This window comes from Prosopis cineraria, unplaced genomic scaffold (genome assembly GCF_029017545.1).
Source record: "Prosopis cineraria cultivar Desert tree isolate PC_DT_omini unplaced genomic scaffold, ASM2901754v1 PC546, whole genome shotgun sequence".
Classification (NCBI taxonomy): domain Eukaryota; kingdom Viridiplantae; phylum Streptophyta; class Magnoliopsida; order Fabales; family Fabaceae; genus Prosopis; species Prosopis cineraria.
Window position 1 is genome coordinate 621 of NW_026555871.1, and position 27233 is coordinate 27853.

General features: G+C 38.5%; 1 protein-coding gene across 1 annotated transcript in view; it reads right to left on the reverse strand.

The window, feature by feature from the left end:
* Positions 1-245: 245 nt before the first annotated feature.
* The window catches only part of LOC129297519 (isoleucine--tRNA ligase, cytoplasmic-like), a 45196-nt gene continuing 18208 nt past the window's right edge, over positions 246-27233 (reverse strand). Inside the window, exons 10-21 of the mRNA XM_054935851.1 lie at positions 25485-25643; positions 25181-25270; positions 24789-24922; positions 15095-15254; positions 14818-14901; positions 14467-14679; positions 13521-13646; positions 13241-13378; positions 12613-12716; positions 12410-12473; positions 916-1768; positions 246-433 (exon numbers count right to left, since the gene is read on the reverse strand). Coding sequence (XP_054791826.1) covers positions 246-433; positions 916-1768; positions 12410-12473; positions 12613-12716; positions 13241-13378; positions 13521-13646; positions 14467-14679; positions 14818-14901; positions 15095-15254; positions 24789-24922; positions 25181-25270; positions 25485-25643 — 2313 coding nt within the window. The remainder of the gene's footprint in view (positions 434-915; positions 1769-12409; positions 12474-12612; positions 12717-13240; positions 13379-13520; positions 13647-14466; positions 14680-14817; positions 14902-15094; positions 15255-24788; positions 24923-25180; positions 25271-25484; positions 25644-27233) is intronic.

Sequence of the window (27233 nt, forward strand, 5' to 3'; positions counted from 1 at the left end):
TATCAGCATAAAGACAATAAAGCCATCAAATAACCATAAAATAGCATAACACGTGTAACAATACTCCCCCCCTAAAAAACATCCTTGTCTACAAGGATAGTGGTAGAGCGGGAGCATCTGTCTGAAAGTGAGGGAACTGCTGTTTTACGGCTGAAAGATCTTCCCAAGTAGCGTCTTCAGGTTGAGAAAATTTCCAGCGAACCAGCACTTGAGTCACCGGTAGATTATAGCACTTAATGATTTTTCTACCCAGTAATTCCTCTGGTTCCAAACATAAACTGACCATGATCATCCACTGGGGGTAAGGTGGGGGTAGTGGGGACAGCCGTGCTAACATACTTTTTTAACGTGGAAACATGAAAAACTGCGTGGACCTTAGTGTGAGGAGGAAGGTCCAGTTCATATGCAACTTCCCCAAGACGCCGTAACACACCTTGAATGGGCCAAAGTAACGAGCAGCTAGCTTATGCAAGGAAGAGCTGTTCAAGAGATTCTTTCTAAAAAGGTGTAGTTTGAGAAAAACATGTCTCCTTCAACAAATTTTCGCTCAGACCAGTGCTTATTAGCTTGTTGAATCATCTTATGTTGAGCCTTCAATAGGTGTTGTTTCAAAAGCTGAATAGTAAGCTCCCGTGAATTGCAAGTTCTATCAACCATTTCATTAGATGAATCACCAGCAATGTAGGCAGATGAGTAGGAGGAGGCACCCATAAACAGCTTCAAAGGGAGACATACCAATGGAAGAGTAGAAGGTAGTATTGTACCATAATTCAGCAAGTGGCAGCCATTAACCACTGTTTAGGAAAATCTCCCGACATGCACACGGAGGTAACACTCCAAACAGCGTTGAGTACCTCAGGTTGGCCATCCGTTTGGGGGTGATATGCTGAAGAAAATTGTAATTTGACCCCATACAGCTTGCGAGTTCCTTCCAGAATTTCCCACAGAAAATAGGATCCCGGTCTGAAACAATAGACTTAAGAAACCCATGCAACTTAATCACATTATCCATGAGGATATTAGCCACATCTACAGCAGTAAATGGGTGCTTGAGAGCCATGAAATGAGCAGCCTTAGATGAACGATCAAAAACAACTAAAATAGTAGTCTTAGAGTAAGATTTGGGAAGGCCACTAATAAAGTCCATTGAGAGCTCGGACCAAATATGTTCCGGAATGGGTAAGGGTTGGAGAAGACCAGGGGAGGCAATTAATTCTGGTTTAAAGTGCTGACATGTAGTGCATTGATGTACAAAATTGCGAACATCCTTTTCCATTCCTTTCCAATAAAAAAAAGAGGCAAGCCGTTTGTAGGTGGGAGTCATACCTAAATAGCCCCCAATGCCATCAACTTGAAAAAACTGAAGTAAAGACTCTCGAAGACCTCGATCAGCACCCACCACCAGCTTACCCTTTCGTTTCAACAATTGGTGTTCCCAAGTGTACCTAGGATAAGAAAAGGGATTAGTTTCCAGACTTCTAATCAGCTGCTGTAAATGGTCATCAAGAAGCCAAGAATCACATACCCTCTCATATAATGGAGAGATTGGCATTGAAATGGTCAAACAGTCCCCTTTGGAACGCCTAGATAAAGCATCAGCTGCAGCGTTATCACATCCTTTGTGGTAAACGATTTCATAGTCGAGCCCCCAAAGTTTATGCAACCACTTACACTGCTCTTGACTCAAGTCACGTTGCTCCAAGAGATGCTTCAAAGGTAAATGGTCAGTACGGATGATGAATTTGCGTCCCCAAAGATAAGAACGCCACTGCTTGACAGCAAAAACAATGGCCAACAATTCACGCTCATACGCAGACAATTGTCTCTTACAGTAGGAAAGTGATAGAAAATATGGCAAATATTACTTTAGGAGGAAATATTTATTACTTCTTATTACCTTTCATTAGTTTATTAGTTTTGTTGTTTTTCATTTAACTTTTGTAAGTTTCCTTCTTGTGAAGGAAACCAAGCAGCAAGTGGATTCTTATTACTTTTCATTAGTTTATTAACTTTTGTAAGTTTCCTTCTTGTGAAGGAAACTAGGCAGCAAGTGGATGTTTCCTTGTTAGGAAGGAAACCTCATGCTTATAAATAGCATGACTTGTATTCAGGAGGGAAATGAATGTTTGAAGCATTATGATTTTCTGAAAGCTCCCTCTCTCTCTTCAGTTCTGCATCTCTCTTCTGTTCTCCCTCTCATATTTCAATCACTTCTCTCTCTTTCACCTTCTCTGTTCTCACTTCCCCTCCACCTCCCACACTCTGTTTCTGTTTCTTCTCCCTTATTCTATTCTGTTCAAATTAGTGTGAGCGTGAGTGTTTGTGTTTACATCAACTTGGTACCAGAGCCTGGTTCTGAACGTTCCTAGGCTGTTTCCGCAACCGGAGATCGAAGGAAAACTCTCAGGGGAGCTCAGCATACTCTGTTCACGCTGCCAGCACCCAGAATCACATTTCCTGACGTCAGATCCAAAAATGGACGCTACCATCGTGCTCAAAAGGGAAAATCCGGTTAGAACCAGAAAAAACCACCTCCGCCCGAAGCCACACGCGCCGTCACTCGCCGTGGAGCTTCTGTGCGTGGTCTTCACGCGCCTCACGCGCCGTCACGCGCGCCGTCCGTACATTCGCCGCGAGAATGTGATTTCAGTGTTTTCTGTGTGTTTTCACGGAATTTGTTCAACTTTGAAGGAGCTGAGGGGCACAAGTCATCATCTAAAAACTTAGTTGGGGGTAAAACTTTTTGTTTTGGGCTCCTAAAGCAACGCTAGTAAGGCTGACGACCCTCTCATTTAACTGGCTTATTTGGTTCTTAAAGGAAGGTGTTTCATTCATAGCTAGTTCTGAAATCTTTGTTGTGCGGTACTTGGGTTTCTTTGAGCATTGCAATTTTTATTTTATTTTTATTTTTTTAATCATGTTTTAATATTTTGAAAAATATATATATATAATAAAAGGGAAAATTTACATTGATCATTATGTTGTTAATTTGTGACTTTTGATAGCAGTGTTCGTATAACCTAAGACACCTACCTTACACACAATCCTGCCCTACACTCGTGTCCAAAAAATTACCCTAGGTTAGTTGAAGCTTCTAACGGTTTTCCTGAAAGGTTTTTGAACCTTTGAAGATTTCTGTGAAGACTTCACTCGAATTGTTACCTATTTAGCATACGATCCCTGTGGAATTTTTGAATTCTCAGAGGGTTAGTGTTGTTAAAAAAGGGACTTCACCTATTTAGGTGAGAGCAACTTAGGGGCCTTTCTTCCTTAGGTTATTAAATCCACTCCAAACTTGCACTTTACCATACCATCTTTGTCATTGTATGACCATTCGTGATTTATACGATAAGCAAGCTTTATTAGACAAGAAATTACTGCCCTAAAATCTGTCATGGCTAATAACTCCCAAATCACCCAAAATCATCTTGAGGACTCTGAAAGGACTCAAAGGGCATATGTGGACCAGCGGCTAGATGAAATTAAAGAATTCATGGACAATAAATTTGAAGAGATAATGGGTGCAATTCAGTTGACATACAGACAAGATACAGGGAAAACAACTGGAGGGATACTCAAAAGACCTATCATTAGAGGAGAGTCAAGTCTTAAAAATGAACAATTCCCAGTCCACAATTAACTTAGAGGTAATTCCCTTAGGATTGGTCATTCCTCTAGAGCTAGGGGTGAAAGACACAGTAGAACATTTCCTCATGAGTTTACCAATCATCATTCTGATGACATAGATGATACTTGGGATGGGCAAGGGCCTGAAGATCAACATCATAGACCATACTAGTTAGTCCATAGGAATGGTAGAGAAGGCCTTAGAAGAAAACATATTGATGACATCACCAAAAAGGTTAAAGTTGAAGCTCCTGAGTTTGATGGACGATTGAATCCTAGTGCATTCTTGGATTATTTTGAATGGTATGACATGAGAGATATTCAGCGAGTTCGGTTTACGAAGATGAAGCTCGTGGGATCTGCTAGGAAATACTGGCAAAATGTCCAAAGGAACATGAGCGACAAGGTTATCCATCGATTGAGACGTGGGATGAAATGAAGGCCAAGCTGAAAGAAAAATATGTGCCGACTCATTATAAGAGTCAACTGTATGACAAAATACCTTAATTTGAGGCAAATCTCCACAGCTTCCGAGTATATTTCTTAATTCGATGACCTTATGATTAGATGTGACATGGATGAAGAGGAATGGCGCAACATTACCAAGTTTGCTAATGGTCTCAAGCCATATATACAAAAGGAGCTCAAGTTAAACTTTCCAGAGTCTCTTGAAGAAGCTTATCATAAGACTTTGGAAGTAGCGTCTCTCTCACAGTACTCGTCTACAAAGCGTATCGATGTGCAGAGCAATCAATTTAGACAAGCACAAACTTCCAGTTGTCTGAACGACCAACAGGAGCACTTACATCTAGGCCTAGCTCGTCTTTTACACCTACTCAAGCAATTGGGTTAAGGGGTAATACATCTAAACAGCCTAGTGAGGCTATAGTCCTGCTTCCCGCCATAACAATTCCTTTGTCGAGTGTTTTCGCTGTCACTCAAAGGGTCATATTGCGTCAAAATGCCCACAGCGTACTCTAGTTATTGACTCACAATATAAAGGTGAGGAAGACAATGCAAATGCTGACGTTGCCGTAGATCCAGTTGAGTGTCCTTCAGATGTCGATGAGGACATCATCATTGATGAACATGGGTGTGAGACACGTCAAGTTGGAGTTATGCGATGCATTCTATCTGTCCCTCTGCCTAGTGATTCATGGAAGCGAACAAGTATTTTCCATCCTTTTGTGAAGTGTGGAGATAAAGCTTGCAAATTGGTGATTGATGGAGGGAGTTCTAGAAACATTATTTCTAGTCAAGGAGTAGCTCGACTCAATCTCAAGACAGAACCTCACCCAGAACCTTTTCGTGTTGCATGGGTCGACAAAAACTTCTTTACCAGTCATGCAACAATGTCACGTTCCTCTTCACTTAGGTGACTATAAAGAAGAGATTATTTGTGATGTTCTTCCAATGGATGTTGCTCACATTTTACTTGGTTGACCGTGGCTTTATGACCACAATGTTATCAATCATGGTCGTGAGAATACCTATACATTTAAGCATGGAGGCAAGACGATCCTGTTACATCCTACTAAGCCTGACAACGAAAGCAAGGGCTCAAGTAAATCAAAAAGCACAAAATCCAAAACCCACAATTTGCATCTTCTGACAAAAAAACAGTTTGTACAAGAAAGCAGAAAGAGTACGATTGTGTTTATTTTGGTATCCAAGATCTCGCAACGAATTGCTACTACTTCAAAAATGCCAGCGGAAGTGCAACAACTCTTACAACAATTTCGGGATATCACTCCCGATGAGCTTCCATCTGAATTACCACCAATGAGAGATCCAACATGCAATTGATTTCATTCCAGGTTCACAACTCCCCAATCTATCACACTACAGGATGAACCCTAAAGATAGGGCAGAGCTTAACCGACAAGTCAATGGATTGTTGGAAAGGGGTTATATCCAGCATAGTATGAGTCCTTGTGCAGTAGTACTTGCTATTTTAACCCCAAAGAAAGACGGCTCTTGGAGAATGTGTCTAGACAGCAGAACCATCAACAAGATCACCATCAAGTATAGGTTTCCCATTCCTAGACTTGATGACATGCTTGATTTAGTGTCTGGATCTAGTTGGTTTTCAAAAATTGAACTCAGAAGTGGTTCTCATCAGATTAGGATTAGGCCTGGAGATGAGTGGAAAACTGCTTTTAAAATGCAAGATGGGTTGTTTGAATGGCTTGTCATGCCTTTTGGGTTATCAAATGCACCAAGTACATTCATGAGAGTAATGACTCACCTCCTTCGCTCTTACTTGGGAAAGTTTTTGGTGGTATTCTTTGATGACATACTATTTTTAGCAAGTCAAGAGAAGAATACTTGGGACATCTCGAGTTAATTTTCTCACCTTGCGTCAAGAACAGTTTTATGTTAACTTGCCTAAGTGTTCATTTCTTCAAAATCAAGTCATCTTAGGTTCATAGTTTCTGAAAGGAGTTTAGCAGCTGACCCTGAGAAAGTCCAAGCCATTCAAGAATGGCCTGAGCCACAATCTCTCCACGAAGTACGGAGTTTTCATAGTCTTGCTTCTTTCTATAGACACTTCATTAGAAACTTCAGTACCATTATGGCTCCCATCACCGATTGCTTAAAACAAGACAAGTTTCAGTGGACATCTACAGCTTCCATGGCTTTCCAAGATATTAAGAAGAAGCTTTCTCAAGCTCCAGTCTTGTCTTTACCTGATTTTACAAAGTGTTTCGAAGTTGCTTGTGATGCGTCTGGGACAGGAATCGGAGGTGTACTAAGCCAAGAAGGCCACCCTGTGGCTTTCTTTAGCGAAAAGCTCAATGATGCCAAACAAAAGTATTCCACTTATGATAAGGAATTTTATGCGATTGTGAGATCCCTTGAGCATTGGAAGTACTACCTTCTTCCGCAACAATTTGTTCTATACTCTGATCATCAGGCGCTTAGGTTTATCAACTCTCAACGGCACTTAAATGCTAAACATGCTAAATGGGTTGAGTATATTCAGGGATTCACTTTTGTGGTCAAGCATCATTCAAGAACAGAAAACATAGTGGCTGATGCCCTGAGCCGTCGAATCAACTTGTTGCACACTATGAGCGTTAGTGTTGTTGGTTTTGAAAACTTGAAGGACGACTATGCTTCATGTCCAGATTTTGGGATAATATACCAAGAAGTTCGCAGTTTGGGTAATTTGCTTCGGAGTTTAGTTGGAGATAGGCCAAAGAATTGGGATTTGGTTCTACCCACTGCAGAGTTTGCATATAATAATTCAGTGAATAGGTCTACAGGCATGAGTCCCTTTCAGATTGTTCAAGGTTTTAATCCTAAACAGCCTATTGACCTCCTGCCAATCCCGTTGACATTTCGCATTTCTGAATGCGGAATCTTTCGCCAATCGCCTTCATGAATTACATGCTGAAATTAGGCGCAAATTAGTAACGAGTAATGATCAATATAAATTATCTGCTAATACTCATCGCCGATTTCAAAGCTTCAAAATAGGTGATTATGTTATGGTTCGCATTCGACCAGAACGTTACCCTAAACACGCTTTTAAAAAGTTGCATGCTCGAGCTTCGGGACCTTTTCACATAACAAAGAAATTAGGACCTAATGCTTATCTTTTAGAATTACCTTCTGATATGGCCATTAGTCTAGTTTTTAATGTAGAAGATCTTATGCCTTACCGGGGAACTTTTGAGCCTCCCCTTTTGCTTTCTGATGATTTTGCAGGTACTCAGCCTTCACAAATGCCAATTCCATCATTGTCTGCTGTCTCACCATCAGTTGATGAAATCGAGACCATTATGGATGATCAAATGGTCTTTACCTCTGAGGGGCCCATCCGTCGTTATTTGGTTCGTTGGAGTGGTCGATCTGATGAAGATGCCACCTGGATTTCAGAAGATGAATTCCAACAACTTAATCCTGCCTTGCTAGAAGCCTATCAACTCTCTATCTCTCCGGAGGAGAGTTCTTTACAGCAGGGGGGAATTGATAGAAAATATGGCAAATATTACTTTAAGAGGAGATAATTTATTACTTCTTATTGCCTTTCATTAGTTTATTAGTTTTGTTGTTTTTCATTTAACTTTTGTAAGTTTCCTTCTTGTGAAGGAAACCAAGCAGCAAGTGGATTCTTATTACTTTTCATTAGTTTATTAACTTTTGTAAGTTTCCTCCTTGTGAAGGAAACTAGGCAGCAAGTGGATGTTTCCTTGTTAGGAAGGAAACCTCATGCTTATAAATAGCATGACTTGTATTCAGGCAGGGAAATGAATGTTTGAATCATTATGATTTTCTGAAAGCTCCCTCTCTCTCTCAGTTCTGCATCTCTCTTCTGTTCTCCCTCTCATATTTCAGTCACTTCTCTCTCTTTTCACCTTCTCTGTTCTCACTTCACCTCTACCTCCCACTCTCTGATACCAAGTTGATGTAAAACACAAACACTCACGCTCACACTGATTTGAACAGAATAGAATAAGGGAGAAGAAACAGAAACAGAGAGTGGGAGGTGGAGGGGAAGTGAGAACAGAGAAGGTTAAAAGAGAGAGAAGTGACTGAAATATGAGAGGAGGGAGAACAGAAGAGAGGTGCAGAACTGAAGAGAGAGAGGGAGCTTTCAGAAAATCATAATGCTTCAAACATTCATTTCCCTTCCTGAATACAAGTCATGCTATTTATAAGCATGAGGTTTCCTTCCTAACAAGGAAACATCCACTTGCTGCCTAGTTTCCTTCACAAGGAGGAAACTTACAAAAGTTAATAAACTAATGAAAAGTAATAAGAATCCACTTGCTGCTTGGTTTCCTTCACAAGAAGGAAACTTACAAAAGTTAAATGAAAAACAACAAAACTAATAAACTAATGAAAGGCAATAAGAAGTAATAAATTATTTCCTCCTAAAGTAATATTTGCCATATTTTCTATCAATTCCCCCTGCTGTAAAGAACTCTCCTCCGGAGAGGTAGAGAGTTGATAGGCTTCTAGCAAGGCAGGATTAAGTTATTGGAATTCATCTTCTGAAATCCAGGTGGCATCTTCATCAGATCGACCTCTCCAACGAACCAAATAACGACGGATGGGCCCCTCAGAGGTAAAAACCATTTGATCATCCATAATGGTCTCGATTTCATCGACAGCAGGCAATAAATTATTTCCTCCTAAAGTAATATTTGCCATATTTTCTATCAATTCCCCTCCACCTCGCACTCTCTGTTTCTGTTTCTTCTCCCTTATTCTATTCTGTTCAAATCAGTGTGAGCGTGAGTGTTTGTGTTTTACATCAGAAAGTGCCTTACTAGCAAAAGCCAAAGGATGGCCATTTTGGGATAATATTGTGCCCAATCCATGCCTTGAAGCATCAGTTTCGATCACAAAGATCTCATTAAAATTGGAAGAGCAAGCACCAGCGGGGAAGTCATGGAAGCCTTAAGGGATTCAAAAGCTGATTGAGCCTTAGGAGAAACAACGAAAGGCTCATTTTTCTTTAACAACTCAGTTCGGGGACTGCTGATAGAACCATACCCTTTGACAAAGCGTCGATAGTAACCCGTAAGACCGAGGAAGCCTCGTAGTGCCTTAATGGAAGAAGGGATGGGCCAAGAAGCTATGGCCTCTAGTTTCTTCGGGTCTGCCTGAACCCCATCAACTGTGATGACATGACCAAGATAATTAATATGTGTTGCTGTAAAAATACATTTAGAGGCCTTAGCAAAAAGTTGACGCTGCCGCAAGAGTGATAAGGTTGCTCTCAAGTGCTCCAAGTAGGCTGCCCACTGTTTGCTATAAACCAAGATATCATCAAAGAAAACTAGGATAAACTTTCGCAAGAAAGGTTTGAAAACCGAATTCATACGGCTTTGAAAAGTGTGACCATGAATTCATATAAGCCTTCATGTGTGCGGAAGGCTGTTTTAGCAATATCAGATTCATTCATTCGAATATAGTGGTAACCGGCTCTTAAATCCAGCTTAGAGAAAAACTATGCTCCAGCAAGTTCGTCCAAGAGATCCTCGATAACTGGAATAGGAAATTTGTTCTTAACAGTGGCTTCATTTAATCTCCTATAATCAACATAGAAACGCCATGTGCCATCTTTTTTCTACACTAGAACAACAGGGGCTGCAAAAGAACTATTGCTTTCCCGTGTGATTCCATTATCAAGCATCTGCTGGACTTGCTGTTCAATCTCAGATTTTTGAACAGGTCCATATCGGTAAGGTCTACAACTCACAGGTTGGTCCACTTTAAGGGGAATGGAGTGGTCAAAAGAACGAGAAGGTGGCAAGGTAGTGGGCTCAGTAAAAACATCAGTGAAGGAGTCGAGTAAATTGTGCAATTGGTTTCGCTGATCAGAAGAAAGAGAAGAGTTGCAAGGTAACTGTACCTGCAAGTGTTGCGGAATATGAATGAGGTAGAGATGATCAGCCATAGTTTTATCACCATCAAAGAGAGTCATGTGCATAATGGGCTGTGGTATTCTGTAGCTCATCCCTTTAGTGTAATTAATTGACCATTCTGATGAAATTCAAATAGATGCTCTACTATGTCCATGGAGAAACGGCCTGAGGTTTTGAGCCATTGAGCACCCAAAATCATATCGAACGCCCCAACCTTCATGATTATAAAATCAGAAGAAAAGAAAGAAGCCCCCATTTCTCATTCCAAATTCGAACAGCATTTGGAGACTAACAGCTGCCGATTATCCGCAACAGTAATTCGAATGCCATCTCGTTCTTGAACATTCAATTTAAGCCATTTAGCTACCCTTGAATCTAAGACATTATGCATGCTTCCCATGTCAATTAGGATAACAATGCTCTGACGTTTTATGCGGCTAGCGAGACGCAGCGTAGACGTGCCTTCTCTATCCTCAATCGCGTTCACTGTTCCGGTAGAGGGTAGAGGCTCGATCTCTTCTAATGCATCCTCAAAGAGTTCTGAATCATCTTCAACGATTAGGGCAAAGAGATGGGAACCTCAGCATCTATGGGTGCTGCTATATTTTTCATTACACCAATAACAGAGCCCCTTGCAACGTCGTTCGTCTATCTCTTGCTTGGAAAGTTGCTTAGTAGGTTTGGACGACGCTGAACTGGACATACTGGTGGAGCTGAACGATTTGGGCTTATCAACAATAGGGCCCGTAGACGGAAGGGGGTTGGGGTTCGGTTCGGTCTTGTGGCCCGATAGAGAGGAAGGCAGAAATCGAGAAGCAGCTGATGCAGACAACGCAGAGGGCGCGTGAAAAGGCTTACGCAGCGTTGAGGGGGGAGCATTCTCGTGAATCGCCTTAATGGTTGCAACCTGACGCCTCGCCATTTTCATCGCACTGGCCAAAGATGTGGGTTGTAGACTAAGAACACTCTGCTGCACATCACTCCTAAGGCCGCCTATATAAACAATTCATGGCAACAACTTCAAATAAGTCGACTTCGGTGAGTAACTCATCAAATTTCTCTTTATACTCTTCCACAGACTCTTGCATCTGGAACTTCTTAATAGCAATCATGGGGTTTTCATCCTTAATATCCCCAAACTTAGCTTTCATCTCATGAAAATATTCATCCCAAGAGAGGTCCGACAAACGCCTCTGTTTTACAAAAGCAAGATGCCAACGCAAGGCGCGTTTCTCTAAATGGATACTAAGAAGACAGATGCGATGCTCGACAGGTGTTTCATCCACCTCAAAAAATTGGCAACACCGATAAGCCCATCCTCTGAAATCGGTACCATCAAATTTCGAAAACTCTACTCTGCTATGCTTGGTTGGAACAAAGTAAGAAGGTTGAGAGGTGGGAATAAGTCCTTGGAACGAATCAAACTGAGGAGGTGGGGTTGACAGGGGAGGAGGAGTTGCGGAGGATGTGGTTGGTCTAGGAAATGAGTGTGGTGGAATATCGATTGGTGGGAGAAAGGCCGAAGCTACCGGTCTAGGTGATGTATTTGTCGCAATGGGAGCTTGTGGGAGCTTGGGAAGGTTCACCGGCTTCAAAGTTAGCAAAACGGGAAGGTTGATTAATAATCATGGAAAGCTTGGCATTAATGTCATTAAGCTGGGTAGAAAACTGGGTTATGGTTAGCCGCATGTCGAATATTTCCTGTGTGTGTTTGTCCACAGAAAGCTGAATGCTAGCCACCAATGCAGATTGCATCTCCAGTCGATGCTCAAGGTCGCCCACGCATTCAATAGAGGACCAAGTCTCCGGCGGAGCCATGGTCGGAGAGACGGCTCGGATACCAAAATGTTAAGGGAAGAAAGAAGAAGGGAGAGGAGACTAATTTCATTCACAAAAATGTGCCAAGGATGTAGGATACAAGATATACCCTAAACCTAGACACGTGTCCCAAAAGGTAAGGTCCTATACTGTCAATAACTAATCTGTAATGCAGAAATATATGAAAAGACAATAATAACCTATCAGCATAAAGACAATAAAGCCATCAAATAACTATAAAATAGCATAACGTGTAACAAATAGCAGAACCACATAAAGGAAGCCCCTGATCTGTGTGCAAAGTCTTTCCTCTCTCTTTTTCCCATCTATAAAGGTGTCTTGAATGAATGTTAATTTGAAATATCAAGATAGGACTTCATAGACCCATAAAACAAGAATAAAGCAATTCGTGAATAACTTACTTAAACAAGGAGTAGTCAGTTCAATTAATATTCAACCTCAATAAGTGATGAATACAATGAACAGGTTAACCAGAATACATTAAACATATTAGGCTTACCACTGTCAGAATTATTAACAACAGAATTCCAAATAGATAATCAAAATACACAAAGTAATACCTCTCTTAGCTTTCCAGTTATGTCGTCAAGAAAATCAGCATCAGGATGGACTATTACCATTTCCCTGCAGTGACCAGGAATATGATTAGGCACCTTCCTTTAAATAGAGATATAGAGTGAATGCATTGAGGAAGAAGAAAGGGGAAAGATTGGCCTCAGTGAGAGTAACAGAGTACATCTATGCAAGTGTAAAAGTGACATACCTAAGTGGTGTTTTAAGAGGCTTGTTATGACGCTCACGGATGTTTCGAGCAAGGTCAATTATCATCATCATCCTTGATACACTTTGTTCAATTCGTTCCCCCCTCTATGACATAGTCATGCAGAAAAATAGACGTAATGCAATCTATTAGATGATTTCTGTGTAACTAAGACAGCTAAAGGTAAAACAAGAAGCTGCAAAATTTAAATAGTAGATTTCTTCTGTTGTCAGCTTCCAAGAGAATCAAAGCTCCACAAATGATCCAACTAAGCTGTTCATTTCTACCATAGTCATCAAAATCATACCAAACCTACTGGTTCAACTAATAAACTGAAGAATTGGAACCCAGTTGTCTGGAATGCCTCAAAAATCAGTCAAAACACAAACTGTAAAATCACGTCAGGTTTCCATCCAATTTTTCTGTCATATCAAGCATACTTTTAAACCTCATTTCCATTATTTTTCCTGTTCCTGTTCCCTTTCATGTTCCAATTATATATGAATCTTTCCGATGATGAGCCAACTGGGTCCAAAGTCGTTTTCAGCAGCTGTTAAACTAGACTCAGAATACAATTTTTTCATGTGACTAGGCTTGGAAAGTTGGAATAAACTAATTCATCCGAACATACCTTTCCTTCTTCAAGAGGAAAACTGCAATAATGTATACTTTCCTCAGAGCCATTGCAGGCTTTCCGCATATTCTGATAGAGCACCTCAGTGAAGAAGGGTGTAAACGGAGCCATCACTTTACAGGCCAACAAAAGAACCTGAGCATAATTGGCATGATTTTAAATATGATTTATGGAATTATCACTTGAAAGATCTAAATGCCAAAAAATTTTAGTACCTAAGAGGAAGCACTTAGACTATTTATAACCATGACAAAGATGGAAGATACCAAAGACATACATTGTAAAGAGTCGAGAGTGCTGTCCGGCAGTCATCTTCTCCAGTACGACCTTTTAGTCTCTTGCGGTTGAACCGCACATATATATTTGTAAGGTTATCAAGAAACTTAAGAAGATAAGGAACTACCTGCAAGAATTTTCAATATAATGGTAATGCTTTAGACAAAGTAGAGATAACATGATAAACATGTTACACATCAAGAAAAGAACAGCGGCAAATTAACAAACAGTGGGAACAAATCACACACATGCATAAATAATTTTGTTCATGGCAACTGAAGGTTGGTAAAAAAAAAACCAACAAAGGCCTAATTACTCAAAGGTCCTTGATGGACAAAATATAATTCATAAAATATTTGCATTAAATCAAGAATTAATAACATAGAGATTATAAGCTTTTCACAAGCCACGTAATTTATTTGAAGTCCTGAAGTAATAACATACAGAAAGACCTCACATGAAACACCTACAACAAATTTTAAAATCAATTCCACAGTAAGTTAGGTCACTAATAGATCCCAATCCGTTCCTGAGGAAAACCTATTTTGGCTAATGCTCTGTGATATTAATTTCAAAACGTCTGGCAAAATAATGCACATACGTTATTTCAGGCTGATGTTTATATCTCACTTATTCTGTTTTTTCCCAAGCATTTTGAATGCTCTTCATACATGAATCATCAAGAAATTATGAGCTGTCCATATTTAGTGCAAACTCCATTCCCAGCTTTAGATATTATAAGGCGGGCAATAAAGTGATGCACCATCGCATGCTTAACAAATGGCTTTCACATTAAATTCACTATGCTTTCTCATATAGACAGCATATGTAAAAGAAAAGAAGCAGTAATGATATGCATCTAAATACATCACATCCACTACTATTTTATAGCACAAAGCATGGGGAAGAAACAAAGAAAATAGTAATTCCAGAAACACAAAACTGACCGTGTAAAGTCGGTAACCATCCATTTCTTGGCGGACAAAATGAACAAGGCTCTGTGTGGCTGAGTTGATCCATTGATCAAGAACATTTGATGACTTTTGAAGTGTAGACTGATCAATGGGGACAAAAGGTGCTGTGCCCTCAATTTCAAGCCTCTTTGCATTTTGAACAAGGAACCTGTATGCATTATACCAAGGTAGGAAAACATCCCTAACCTGGGATGTTCAATACAATACAAACAAAAGGCCAGTTGGTAAGTAGAATTGAATAAAACATATTCAATATAAATAAAATTAAATGAAAGACAACAAAAGAAGTTAATTAAGATTAATTAACAGATGGACAATACTGACTACTCCATAAACCCCTTCCTTCTTGAAACGAAGAGTCTCAGCACGTACAACAGGAGAGTTTATAAGGTACAGCCGCAATGCATCCTGTACAAAAGATGAGAAAATATCATGATAAAGCATTTAAGATAAAACAAACCAACAATGAAGTTGCTTTCCCATTATCTAGAAAAGCACGCAAAACATGAATTTTGACAAAAAGACATTACATGTAATATGACAAATAAATAATTAAATAATTAAACTAATGGGGGGGTTAACAAAAATGTGATCATCTTACTGCTCCATAATCATTGATGACTTCCATTGGTGAAGGATAATTTTTCAAGCTTTTACTCATTTTTTTCCCATCTTCAGCAAGGACAAGTCCATTGCAAATCAAATTCCTAAAGGCAGGCTTCCCAAATAAGGCAGTAGCCAACACCATAAGGGTATAAAACCTGTACAGTGAAAAGAAGAAAATAAAAATAAACAATTAACTTTACTTAAGGAAGAAAGAAGGGTTCAATGGCAGATGAAACAGAATTTAAAAAAAAAAAATACATTTCAGAACACATAAAGGGTGAGCTATGGATTACAGCATCAAAAAATAAAAATACGTGATAGATGAATAAGTACGGCCATTCATGCTCAACAGCATGAAAAATGTCTAACCCACAATTCATTAATTAATCATACACAAACAGGGATAAACAATTCTATTATTGCTAATGCAGATTATTGTTTAAAGCAACTTCCTCTAAACTGCAAGCAACAACAGAAAAATGGCAGAACCTGAATAGCAGCTTAAAAATTCAGGCCAAAAAGAAAAAATAGCAGCTCAAAAAGCCCACACAATCAAGTCACAAAATCAAGCGACTGTTTAAGCCCAAATGAAAAATCCTTGAAATTGCGTTTAGAAACAAAAAAAATCATTTCTGGTGTAACAATAACAACTTAACAGCTCCTTGTTATTAACTAAAAACAAAAGGGGGAATAATGTTTCAATAAAAAACGAGAGAATTAATCCCATTTTAGAACCATAAGATTGGAAAATCAGAAATTAGTATCAAATCAATGGAAGCGACAAAACAATTTGATAAGTTCAAATTTTATTTTTCAAACCTAAATAGATGAATATGAATCGCAAATTATTAGCTAGCAAGTTGCATATCTGGGAACTTAATATCAACCAGCTGAAAGTGATAAAAAATGAAAAAAGTTTGATTTCTTATTTTCTATGATAAATAAAAGAGCAAAATTAGATTTGGTACTTGGAATGTTGGGACATTAAATTGTAAATCTGTAGAGGTTGTAGGGGTTATGATTCAAAGGAAAATCAATATCCTTTGCTTGCAAGAAACAAAATGGCGTGGAGAAGAAGCTAAGGATATTCAAGGTTTCAAACTTTGGTATACAGGAAAAGTAAGTGCACGCAATGGAGTAGGCATCATTATAGATAAGGAGTGGAAGAAGAACGTTGTAGAAGTTAGCAGAATTGGAGACAGAATTATTTCTTTAAAAATGATAATTGGACGTGAGACTGTTAATATTGTTAGCGCTTATGCGCCGCAAGTCGGGACAGAAGCCAGTCTTAAGGAATTATTTTGGGAGGATCTGGAGGGGTTGATTCGACACATACCACAGAGTGAAAAAATTTTTATTGGAGGAGACTTTAATGGGCATGTCGGGAGGGAAGCTGGTCAGTATGCGAGGGTGCATGGTGGTTTTGGTTTTGGAGAGCTAAACAATGAAGGACAAACTCTTCTTGATTTCTCATTGGCGTATGATTTTAAGATTGCCAACACTTGTTTCAAGAAGAGAGATGAGCATCTCATCACTTACAAAAGTGGAGTCTCAAGGTCACAGATTGATTTTCTTTTGGTTAGGAACACAGATAGAAAACTTTGTAAAAATTGTAAGGTGATCCCCGGAGATGCTGTAACGACACAACATAGAGTCCTAGTCCTTGATGTGTGTATTATGAGTAAAATCCAAAAACGTCGACAAGTAGTAACACCAAGGATTAGGTGGTGGCAATTAAAAGGTGAGAAGCAAGATATTTTCAAGCGAAATCTTTTGGATAAAGGAATTTGGGATTCTCAGGGAAGTGCTAACATCATATGGGAGGATATGGCTAAAAAAATACGGGAGGTTGCAAAAGTAGTTTTGGGAGAATCGAAAGGTTCTGGTCCGAGAGATAAAGAGTCTTGGTGGTGGAATAATAGTGTACAGGACAAAATCAAGTATAAGAAGAATTGTTTTAAAGCCATACATTTGTGTAACAATGAGGAAAATTGGGAGAGGTACCGTATGGCTAAGAAGGAAACTAAAGAGCTGTGGGTGAAGCTCGTTCTAAAGCTTTTGAAGAATTTTATAAGAACCTTAAGACGAAGGAAGGAGAGCAAAATATTTATAAGATTGCCAAGAGTAGGGAAAGAAAATCAAGAGATCTAGAACAGGTAAGGTGTATTAAGGATGAAGAGGGAAGAATTTTAGTTACAGATGATGAAATTAAAAATAGATGGGAGACTTATTTTTCTAAACTTTTCAATGATGGAGAGGATTCATCTAGTAACTTGGAGGATTTAGTAACTGGTGAAGGAGAACAAAATTTGTCATTCTATCGAAACATACGTGATAAGGAGGTAAAGGAAGCTCTTAAGAAAATGGCAAATGGTAGAGCTAACGGACCTGATTGTATATCTATCGAAGCGTGGAAATGTTTAGGTGAAGAAGGGGTGAGATGGTTAACTAAGTTATTTAATGTGATTTTACGGTCCAAGAAAATGCCTGATGAGTGGAGGAGAAGTACATTAATTCCTATTTATAAAAATAAAGGAGATATTCAGAATTGTACTAACTATAGAGGGATTAAACTCATGAGCCACACAATGAAATTGTGGGAGAAAGTAATTGAGCATAGGTTGAGATTGGAGACAAGTATTTCTGAGAATCAATTTGGTTTTATGCCAGGTAGATCAACTACAGAGGCGATTTATCTACTAAGGGGATTAATGGAAAAGTATCGTTGTAAAGATAAAGATCTACACATGGTTTTTATTGATTTGGAAAAAGCTTATGACCGTATACCAAGAGAAGTGCTTTGGAAAGCGTTGGAAAAAAAGGGAGTACGGATTGCTTATATTAAAGCCATACAAGATATGTATGAGGGGGTAAAAACTAGTATAAGAACGCCTAGTGGTCAAACAAAGGATTTTCCTATAAAGATTGGGCTACATCAGGGATCATCTCTGAGTCCTTATTTGTTCAACTTGATTTTAAATGTTTTGACGGAACATATTCAAGAGGAAATCCCGAAATGTATGCTCTTCGCGGATGATATAGTTCTTATAGCAGAGACAAGAGAAGAGGTTAATTGCAAACTTGAGTTATGGAGGAGGACATTGGAGTCGAAAGGTTTTCGTCTGAGTAGAAGTAAGACGGAATATTTATATTGTAAATTTGATAAAGGACTATTCGAAAATAATTTGGAAGTAAAATTGGGAGATCAAATTATACCTCAAGTGGAAAAGTTTAGATATTTGGGAGCCATTATCCAAAATGATGGCGAAATCAGTGGAGATATTTCACATAGAATTCAAGCTGGGTGGTTTAATTGGAGAAAAGCTAAAGGAGTTATTTGTGACCGTAAGGTGCCTAATAAACTTAAAGGAAAGTTTTATCGTACTGCTATCAGACCGGCAATGTTATATAGTAGTGAATGCTGAGCTCTAACGGGACAGCAAGAGCATAAAGTTGGAGTAGCAGAGATGAGAATGTTACGATGGATGTGCGGACATACACGTAAAGATAAAATTCGAAATGAGCACATACGTGAAAAAGTGAGGGTGGCACCTATTGAGGAAAAAATGGTAGAAAATCGGTTGAGATGGTTTGGGCATGTACAAAGAAGACCAAGGGAGGCACCAGTGAGAAGAGTGGAACATATAACTTTGAGTCCGATTAAGAGAGGTAGAGGAAGGCCTAAGAGAACACTCTTGGAAGTTGTTGAACGTGATCTCTTAATTAATAATATTTCTAAAAGCTTAATAAATGATAGAGCACAATGGCGTCTTGCAATCCATGTAGCCGACCCCACCTAGTGGGATAAAGGCTTGTTGTTGTTGTTGTTGTTGTATGATAAATAAAAGAGGACAAGTTGCAAATGATTCTTTACATAGTCGCAAATGTGAGAGGATCAGAATCAAATCCTTGGGAATGTCCAAAAATAGCTTGATATGGTTCCACTATTGTCACTTCTATTGATTTATACTGATTTTCTGTTATTTGCAACTTGATAAACATTTGCAACTCCTATTCATCTTCTTATAATGGAAAAATGAAAATTTAAATTGTCAAATTGCATTTGTAACTCTTAGTGATTTGGTACTAATTTACCATGACTTGGAACTTGCTAGGCATTAATTTCCAACTTATGTTCCTTTTTTGGAGGCAATCTATTCAAGATTTAGCCAAACACTAAATGTGAGAGACTAGTCCTTTCCACTAGACCCAACCCTCATTGGTGGAAAAATGGAAATTTAAGTTGGCAAAGTTCTTATCATTTAGAGGGATTTGATACTAGTTTTTCCTGATTTGAAACTTGCTAAGCAATTATTTGCAAATCATATTCCACTTAATAAAAAAGGGAAATTTAAGTTGTTAGTTTTTTGTCACTTCTGGTGATATAATACTACTTTTTCCTTAATTTACAACTTGCTGAGCATTAATTTGCAACTCATTTTCCTCTTTTAATAATGGAAAAAAGGAAAATGAGGGTGTTTTAGCAAAAAGGTGTTTTAGTGAATTTTTCTTGAGGTAAAATATCATTAGAAGGCTTGGGGCATAGCCCAATAGATAAGCTTACTCATTAAGCATTATCTATGTAATACTGATTTAATTATCTTTTTATTGTATTGTTTTATTTCCAGACTTAGGGGATTTGAATCTGATTTGAATTTTGAATCAGATATCAGATCTGATTTGATTCTGATTTCATTTGATTGTAATCCTTATCTGCCCTATATGTACCTCAACCTAATCAATGAAATTATAGGCTGAGATATTATTTTCCTCAACTAATTTCATGGTATCAAAGCCATGACTGATCGAAACCTGCAGTTCGGTCAGTATTGTGAGTACAATACAGAAACTGTCAATCCTAGTGTCTTCCACGATATGAGACCATCTGTTCCTCTCCCCCCTGTGTCACACACTTCTGCAGACCTAACAAATCTCATCATTGCCCACAAATTGTGGGAGAGAATTATTTGCAATGGTCCCAGTCCTTTCTTCTATTCGTTTGTGGTCACAGCAAGGAGGAGTTTCTTGATGGCCAAGCTCCTACCCCAATGCCTACTGATGCTATGTACACTGCATGGAAGGCTGAAAATAGTCAGTTTCCTGGCTAATGAATTCATTGACCTTGGAGAGTGGATGCAATTTTGACTTCACCAGATTGCTCAAGACATTTAGGAGGCAGCTCGTAAACTTTATTCTTCCGCCTCCAATACTGTTGTTCTGCTTGAAATAAAAGGCCGACTTCATGAATTAAAGCAGACCAACATGACTGTGACTCTTTATTATAATTCCTTGCTTCAACTATGGTAGCAAATCGATCATTATGAAACTCATGCATGTTCATGTACTGCATATGCCAGGTACTATCAAAAATTAGTTGAAACTGATCGTATTTATAAATTTGTCTGAACCCAGAATTAAGGAAGTCAAAAGTTGGATCCTGAGTCATCCACAGCTTCCCACAATCCGGGAGGTATTTGCCACAGTTACAAGGGAAGAAAGTTGCAAGTGTATCACTGACGGTTCAATCCTGCCACCATCTGGTGATGCCTCGGCCATGGCAGCTCATGGACCATCCAACAATGATGATAAAGGCAGAAAAAAGGGCATTTAATGTGTGAGCATTGCAACAAGAAGGGTCACACACATGACTCTTGCTGGAAGCTTCATGGCCATCCTCCTCAAGATAAGAAAGGAAAAAGGAAAAGTCATGGTTATGCAGTTAGTCACAAAGAAGATGAGAAACCTGATTATAATCAATTAAAGGAGCAAGTTGATCAGATACAACGACTCCTTCATCATTATGAACAACCCCCTTGAGTAAGTACTGCCACTGGTTTAGTTGCAACCAAATCAGGCATGATTTTAGTTGCCTTACCTTCTGTTCATCATGATTCAAATTAGTGGATAGTGGACTTGGGTGCAACTGGCCATATGACACAGAATTAGTCATTATTTAAAGAACTAAAACCCTAAATAGAGAGACAGATAGTAAAAATTGCTGATGATTCATGTCATCATGTGTAGACGGTACTCATAGTGGCACTATTATATTGTCAAATGATGCACTGGAACATGTCTTATTTGTTCCTAAGTTGGCCTATAATTTGACTTCTGTTGGAAGGCTTACTGCATACAAGGGTGATGTTAACTTTCGATCCAATGACTGTCTTTTAGGATGCGAGGGCTGGGAGGATAATTGGTTGGTGTGATAAGCATGGAGATCCACCACTTTCAAAGGAAAGCTGATGTTGAAAAGGTGCGTATGGCTAGTACCTTATCTTGTCATACTGCGTTAGTTTCAAAGTCTAATTTGCTTGAAATAAAGTTATTACATGAATGTTCTAGGCATCCCAGTGTTGAATACTTCCAAAAATTGTATCCTCAATTTTCAAAAAAAGATCTTTCTTTCATTGTGAAGTCTGTTCTTTGGCCAAACACACGCATGACAATTATCCTTCTCACTCCTACAAGCCTACACAACATTTCAACCTCATTCACAGTGATGTTTGGAGACCCATAAGAATACCCAGCACAAATGGGACACATTGGTTTGTCACGTTTATTGATGATCAGACACGTTTAACTTGGGTTTATCTATTGAAAGAAAAATCCGAAGTTCCACATGTTTTCAAAAAATTTCATGCCATGAAGAAAAATCAATTTCAAACTAGAATCAAAGTTCTTTGAACTGATAACGGCCAAAAATGTTTCAATTCTACACTCCAAGACTATCTAAATTTACACAGCATATATCACCAAAGCTCTTGTGCCAACACACCTCAACAAAATGGAATTTCTAAGAGAAAAAATGGACAAATACTTGATATGACTCACTCTCTTCTTGCTTCTAATGCAACTAACCATTTTTGGGGGGATGTTGTTTTCACCTCTGCTTACCTTATCAATTGATCACCTTCCTAACCTCTTAATTTTCACACCCATTGCCAGGTTCTTCTTGAACATTATCCTTTATCCAGATTACTGCATTCCTTTCCTCTTAAAATTTTTGGTTGCACTGCCTTTGTTCATGCTTTCCAGGGATCCAAATTGGAAGCTAGAGCCACTAAATGCATGCTTGTTGGGTATTCTCACACTCAAAAGGGTTACAAATACTACCACCCACCTACTCGAAGGTAATTTGTTTCTAATGATGTAACTTTAGTTGAAACTCAAACCATATTATTCCAAAATGTCCATTCAGGGGGAGAGTAGTAGTTAGAATTGGCCATTTTTCGCTTCTCAAAGTAGCCCTCCAGCAGCAATACCAAACTTTGCTCACCCCTCATATTTTCAGCCCATGACTGAACCTGAGGTTATCTCAGACCAGCCCCAAGAACAGTAAACTCATGATTTGAGGATAAATGAAGCTAACAATGGATCTGTCCAGAATGGCAACAATGCTTAACAGCAGCAAATGCATGCTCCAGTACAGCAATCTAGTGCACCAGGTCATAGCAAATCACATTAATCATCTCTTCCATCCTCAAATCCACAGTATAACGATCTCAGTTGGCCCATTGCGCTGCAAAAGGGGTAAGATCTTGTACTAAGCATCCAATTAGCAATTTTGTTTCTCAAGAAAGGTTGTCTCCTACTATGAAGGCATTTACAGATAGTGTGTCAACTAACTATACCAAAAGATGTGTATGAGGCGTTACAGATTCCAGCTTGGAGAAATGCTATTTATGAGGAAATGGAGCATTAAAGGAAAATAATACTTGGGAACCCACAAAGCTGCCCAAAGGTAAAACCACAATTGGCTGTAGATGGGTTCTTACAGACAAATACAATCCAAATGGGAGTCTAAACAAGCACAAGGCTTGACTAGTAGCAAGGGGGCTTGCACAAACCTATGAAATTGGTCATGAGGAAACTTTTGCTCTAGTAGCAAAGTTCAACACCATCAAGGAACTTCTCTCTCTAGCTGCAAACCTTGACTAGTCTCTACATCAACTAAATGTAAAGAATGCCTTTTTAAATGGCAACTTAAAAGAGGAAGTTTACATGAAGATTCCTCCTAGTTTCAACACTAAGGTTGCGTTTGGTTTGGGGGGAGGGGAAGGGAGGAGAGGGGAGGGATGGATCCCCCTAATTTGGGGGGGGGGAGAGGTTTTGGAGGGTTCCCCTCCCCTCCCCTCCCCCAAACCAAACAGCCCCTAATGGAAATGGAGGTAAAGTGTGCAAGCTGATAAGCATAGAGATGGAAATGGATTGAACATTCACTAGAGTAGTAAAATTTCCCCTCCCTTTCCCCAACCAAACAGCCCCTAATGGAAATGAAGGTAAAGTGGGCAAGCTGATAAGCATAGAGATGGAAATGGATTGAACACTTCACTAGAGTAGTTAAAAAAAAATGGAAACACTTAATGCCAATCAAATCATACACTATTCGTTAAGCATAGAGATGCAAAGATAGCTGTTCTAATCGTTTATGTGGATAATATTATCCTCACAGGTGATGACACAAATGAGATAGAAAGTCTCAAGAAGATGTTGGCTACAGAATTTGAACTAAAGGACCTAGGGACATTGAGATATTTCTTAGGGATGGAAGTGGCCAAGTCAAAAGATGGAATTGTAGTTTCACAGAGGAAATATACTCCAGATTTTTTGAAAGGAACACGTATGCTTGGATGTAGGCCTTGTCCAGCTACTATGGAATTAAACCGAAAACTTGGTTTAAATCCAAACAGTCCTTTCATTGATCAAGGAAGATATCAATGTTTGATTGGCAAACTTCTACATTTCTCCCACACAAGACTTCACATAGCCTATGCAGTGAGTGTGGTAAGTCAATTCTCAAATCAACCTAACAAAGAACATATGATAGCTGTGTTCAGAATTTTAAGATACCTGAAGTTTACACCAGGGAAAGAACTCTACTTCAAAAAATGAGTCCATAGAGGGATTGAAATTTATACAGATGTTGACTGGGCTGGTTCTATCACTGACAGAAGGTCCAATAGTCTTCTGAAGTAGTGCAGAAGCAGAACTTAGAGCTTTAGTTCTTGGTTTGTGTGCAGGTTTCTGGTTAGAGGCTCTTTAAGGAGCTAAAGATGTGCTACGATGGACCAATGAAGGTTTTGTGTAATAATATGGCAACAATCAAAATTGTCAAGAATCATGTCCATCATGATAGAACCAAGCATGTGGAGATTGATCGAAACTTCATCAATGAAAAGATAGAAGGCAAGATTGTGGAAGTGAAGTATATACTTACAAGACAGCAAGTAGTAAATATACTCATTAAATCTGTTGCATAGCCCAAGTTTGAGGAATTAACAGGCAAGCCGGGAATGAAGAATATCTAGTCTCCAGCTTGAGGGCAAGTTAGAAGGCTTCAGGCCCATGCCCAATAGATAAGCTTACTCATTAAGCATTATCTATTTAATACCCATTTAATTATCTTGTTATTATATTGTTTTATTTCCAGATTCAGGGGATTTGAATCTGATTTGAATTTGAATCAGATATCAAATCAGATCTGATTTCATTCATGATTGTAATCCTTATCTGCCCTATATGTACCTCACGACCTGATCAATAAAATAATGGGTTGAGATATTATTTTTACTCAGCTAATTTCAAATATTTTTCACAACATTTAAGTCCTAAAATGGGAGTGATTTTCACTTTTGTTGTCAAATGCCATTCTTCCAACAATAATACAGAGAAATGATGAAACTGACCATCCACGAGTTTGATCTAGTCCTTCAGCCACAAAATGTCCGGGAAAGTTCTTCTCAAACAGCTCTACATTCTCAAAAGGATAATGGATATATGCATATGGCATGGATCCACTCTCAAACCAACAGTCAAAAACCTGAAAAACAAAAAATTGATCTAAAACAAAGAACAGAGCACCAAATTGGTAAGATATTGGGCGTCTAGATCCCTGGCATTCAATTTATAATGCTAAATTTGTGTAGTTTTATTAGAATTTGGTTGCATGTTGTGAAAAGACAATTTTATTAGCATCACAAAATATATTATAATTTGGAAACTGAAAAAGAAAACTACAAAATCACAACAAAATAGCATGGCATCACACACCCAGAAAATTATAAATTATCATTCTTACATCATCAACCCGTCGAAGAACACCATATTCTGGACCACGTTTAGATGGAATTGTGATATGATCAATGTTGTGACGATGAAGATCAAAGACCTGTAATAAGCATTAAAGTGATACATTTAACATTAAAAGTTTAGAAAACAATATCAATAACAAATCATCATTGTCCATCAAACCAAGAAAATATGTAACTTATGTGAAGAGAAAATTCTTTAACAAGAATAAAGCCAACACATTGAACAATAAAACCTACTAGCAGTAACAAGAATGTTACTATTTCAAAAAAAAGTGAAGAGAAAATTCTAACCTTTACACCAGAAAGCTTTTCAAGTTTTGCAACAGAATCCATCACAATCTTTTCCTCTTCATCCTCACTAATCCATATTGGAAGAGGAGTCCCCCAAAATCTACTACGACTAATTGCCCAATCTCTTGCATTTTCGAGCCAATTGTGGAATCGCTTCTCCTGTATCAAGGAGGAATATTAGAAACATTCACAAAAAACAATGGATTCCACTATATATGTAACATCTTAAAAAAATTAATTAATTAAAATTAGAGTAAATGAATTTAATTTATTAATTTTTGGAAGGTGTAACAAGGTGGATTTGAGGTCTAGCGGAAATTATCATTTCCATTAACCTTGCTCAAAGTTCGAATTTTCTAGCCATAGGTGGTGGAAATTTTTTAGTTTCTTTTAACTATGTGAATTTAGCTTATTGCCTCTTAAAAAAAAAAAACAGCACATCAATAGATTTTTCCTCTGCATTCCTTTTACTTCATTCTTGATTCGTTAGAGAGAGCTCAAGAGGAAACACACGTCAGTCGTCCCCTTCGGTCTTCCTCCTCCATTGCTCCTCATCAATCCATCTGCAGCCAGTGAACGGAGGTGTGTCCACTGTTGCCACCATGAAAGTCCGCTAGTCTTCTCCCTCTTCCACATTTTTAGCTGTCAGTCTTCTTCTTTCCCCGCCGTCTGTTGCAGCAGCACCGCTGAAGGCTCTTTCCTTCCTCGTTCGAACCATCTTTGTCCTATTACCTAAGCTCAGTCTTCCACTTTCCCTTCTTCTAGCTTGATTTAGTGTAAGTGTGTTTGAAAGCTCTTTTCCTTCTTTTGTGATGCTCATCTGTGTGTATGTATTTAGAATTGTAGCAAAAAATTGAATTTTCCTCTCTAATATCTTGCTCTCTAATCCCATTTGGAGCATGAATTTGATTGTTGCTAAGATTTAATCAAGCTGTAATTTGAACTTTAAGGGTGTATTTTGTTAGCTAGTTTCATTTGGGTATTTATAATCACTGTAAAAAAATTTAAAATTATGATTATTAGAATTAGAGTTATTTTCTTGGTGAAACTTGGGTTTGAAAATATATGGGCAGGATATTTTGGAGATTTCAAAGCTTAATTGAGTAATTCGATAGGTAAATGCATAGTAGGTGTTTGTAGAAAGGTCTAAAAGAGAATTATATTTTAATAATACAATTAGTTGGGTTAAGATGATATGACAAACTCGGAGACTTAAAAGATAATAAAGAATGCACTTTGAATTGTTTAAATTGATTATGGTTATATTACAATAGCAATAAAGTTTGTTTAATTTGTAGGAAATATGTTAAAATTCTATTATATTTGATAGGGTTGTTAGAAGAAGGAAAAAACTTGATTGAAGCTGTGGAAAGGGAATTTTGGAACTAGGTGATACATTAGGTAAGTAAATAACGTTCCCAACAATTAGAAGTAATAATCTTTCTCTTGCTTTATTTTTGGTTTAACTCCGCCTATGTTTATAGCCGTCCCAAGCCCGAGTAAAGGAGGAGGGTTGTGTTAGGCCATCAACAGCCAATGTAAAAATTTGTTGAATCTATCATGAACATGGACAATAGACGTTATAATGTTAATGTTAGGTCGTTGCCCGTAAGTAACGCGCTGCATGGCTCGAGTATAGTGATAAGTGAGTTAGAGCCGCTGCATCGGCGCCCGGATGTAGTGTTAAATGAGCAAGGGCTACCGCGTCATTCTGGACGCACGCGGCTAAAGAAGTTAGTCCATAAGAGC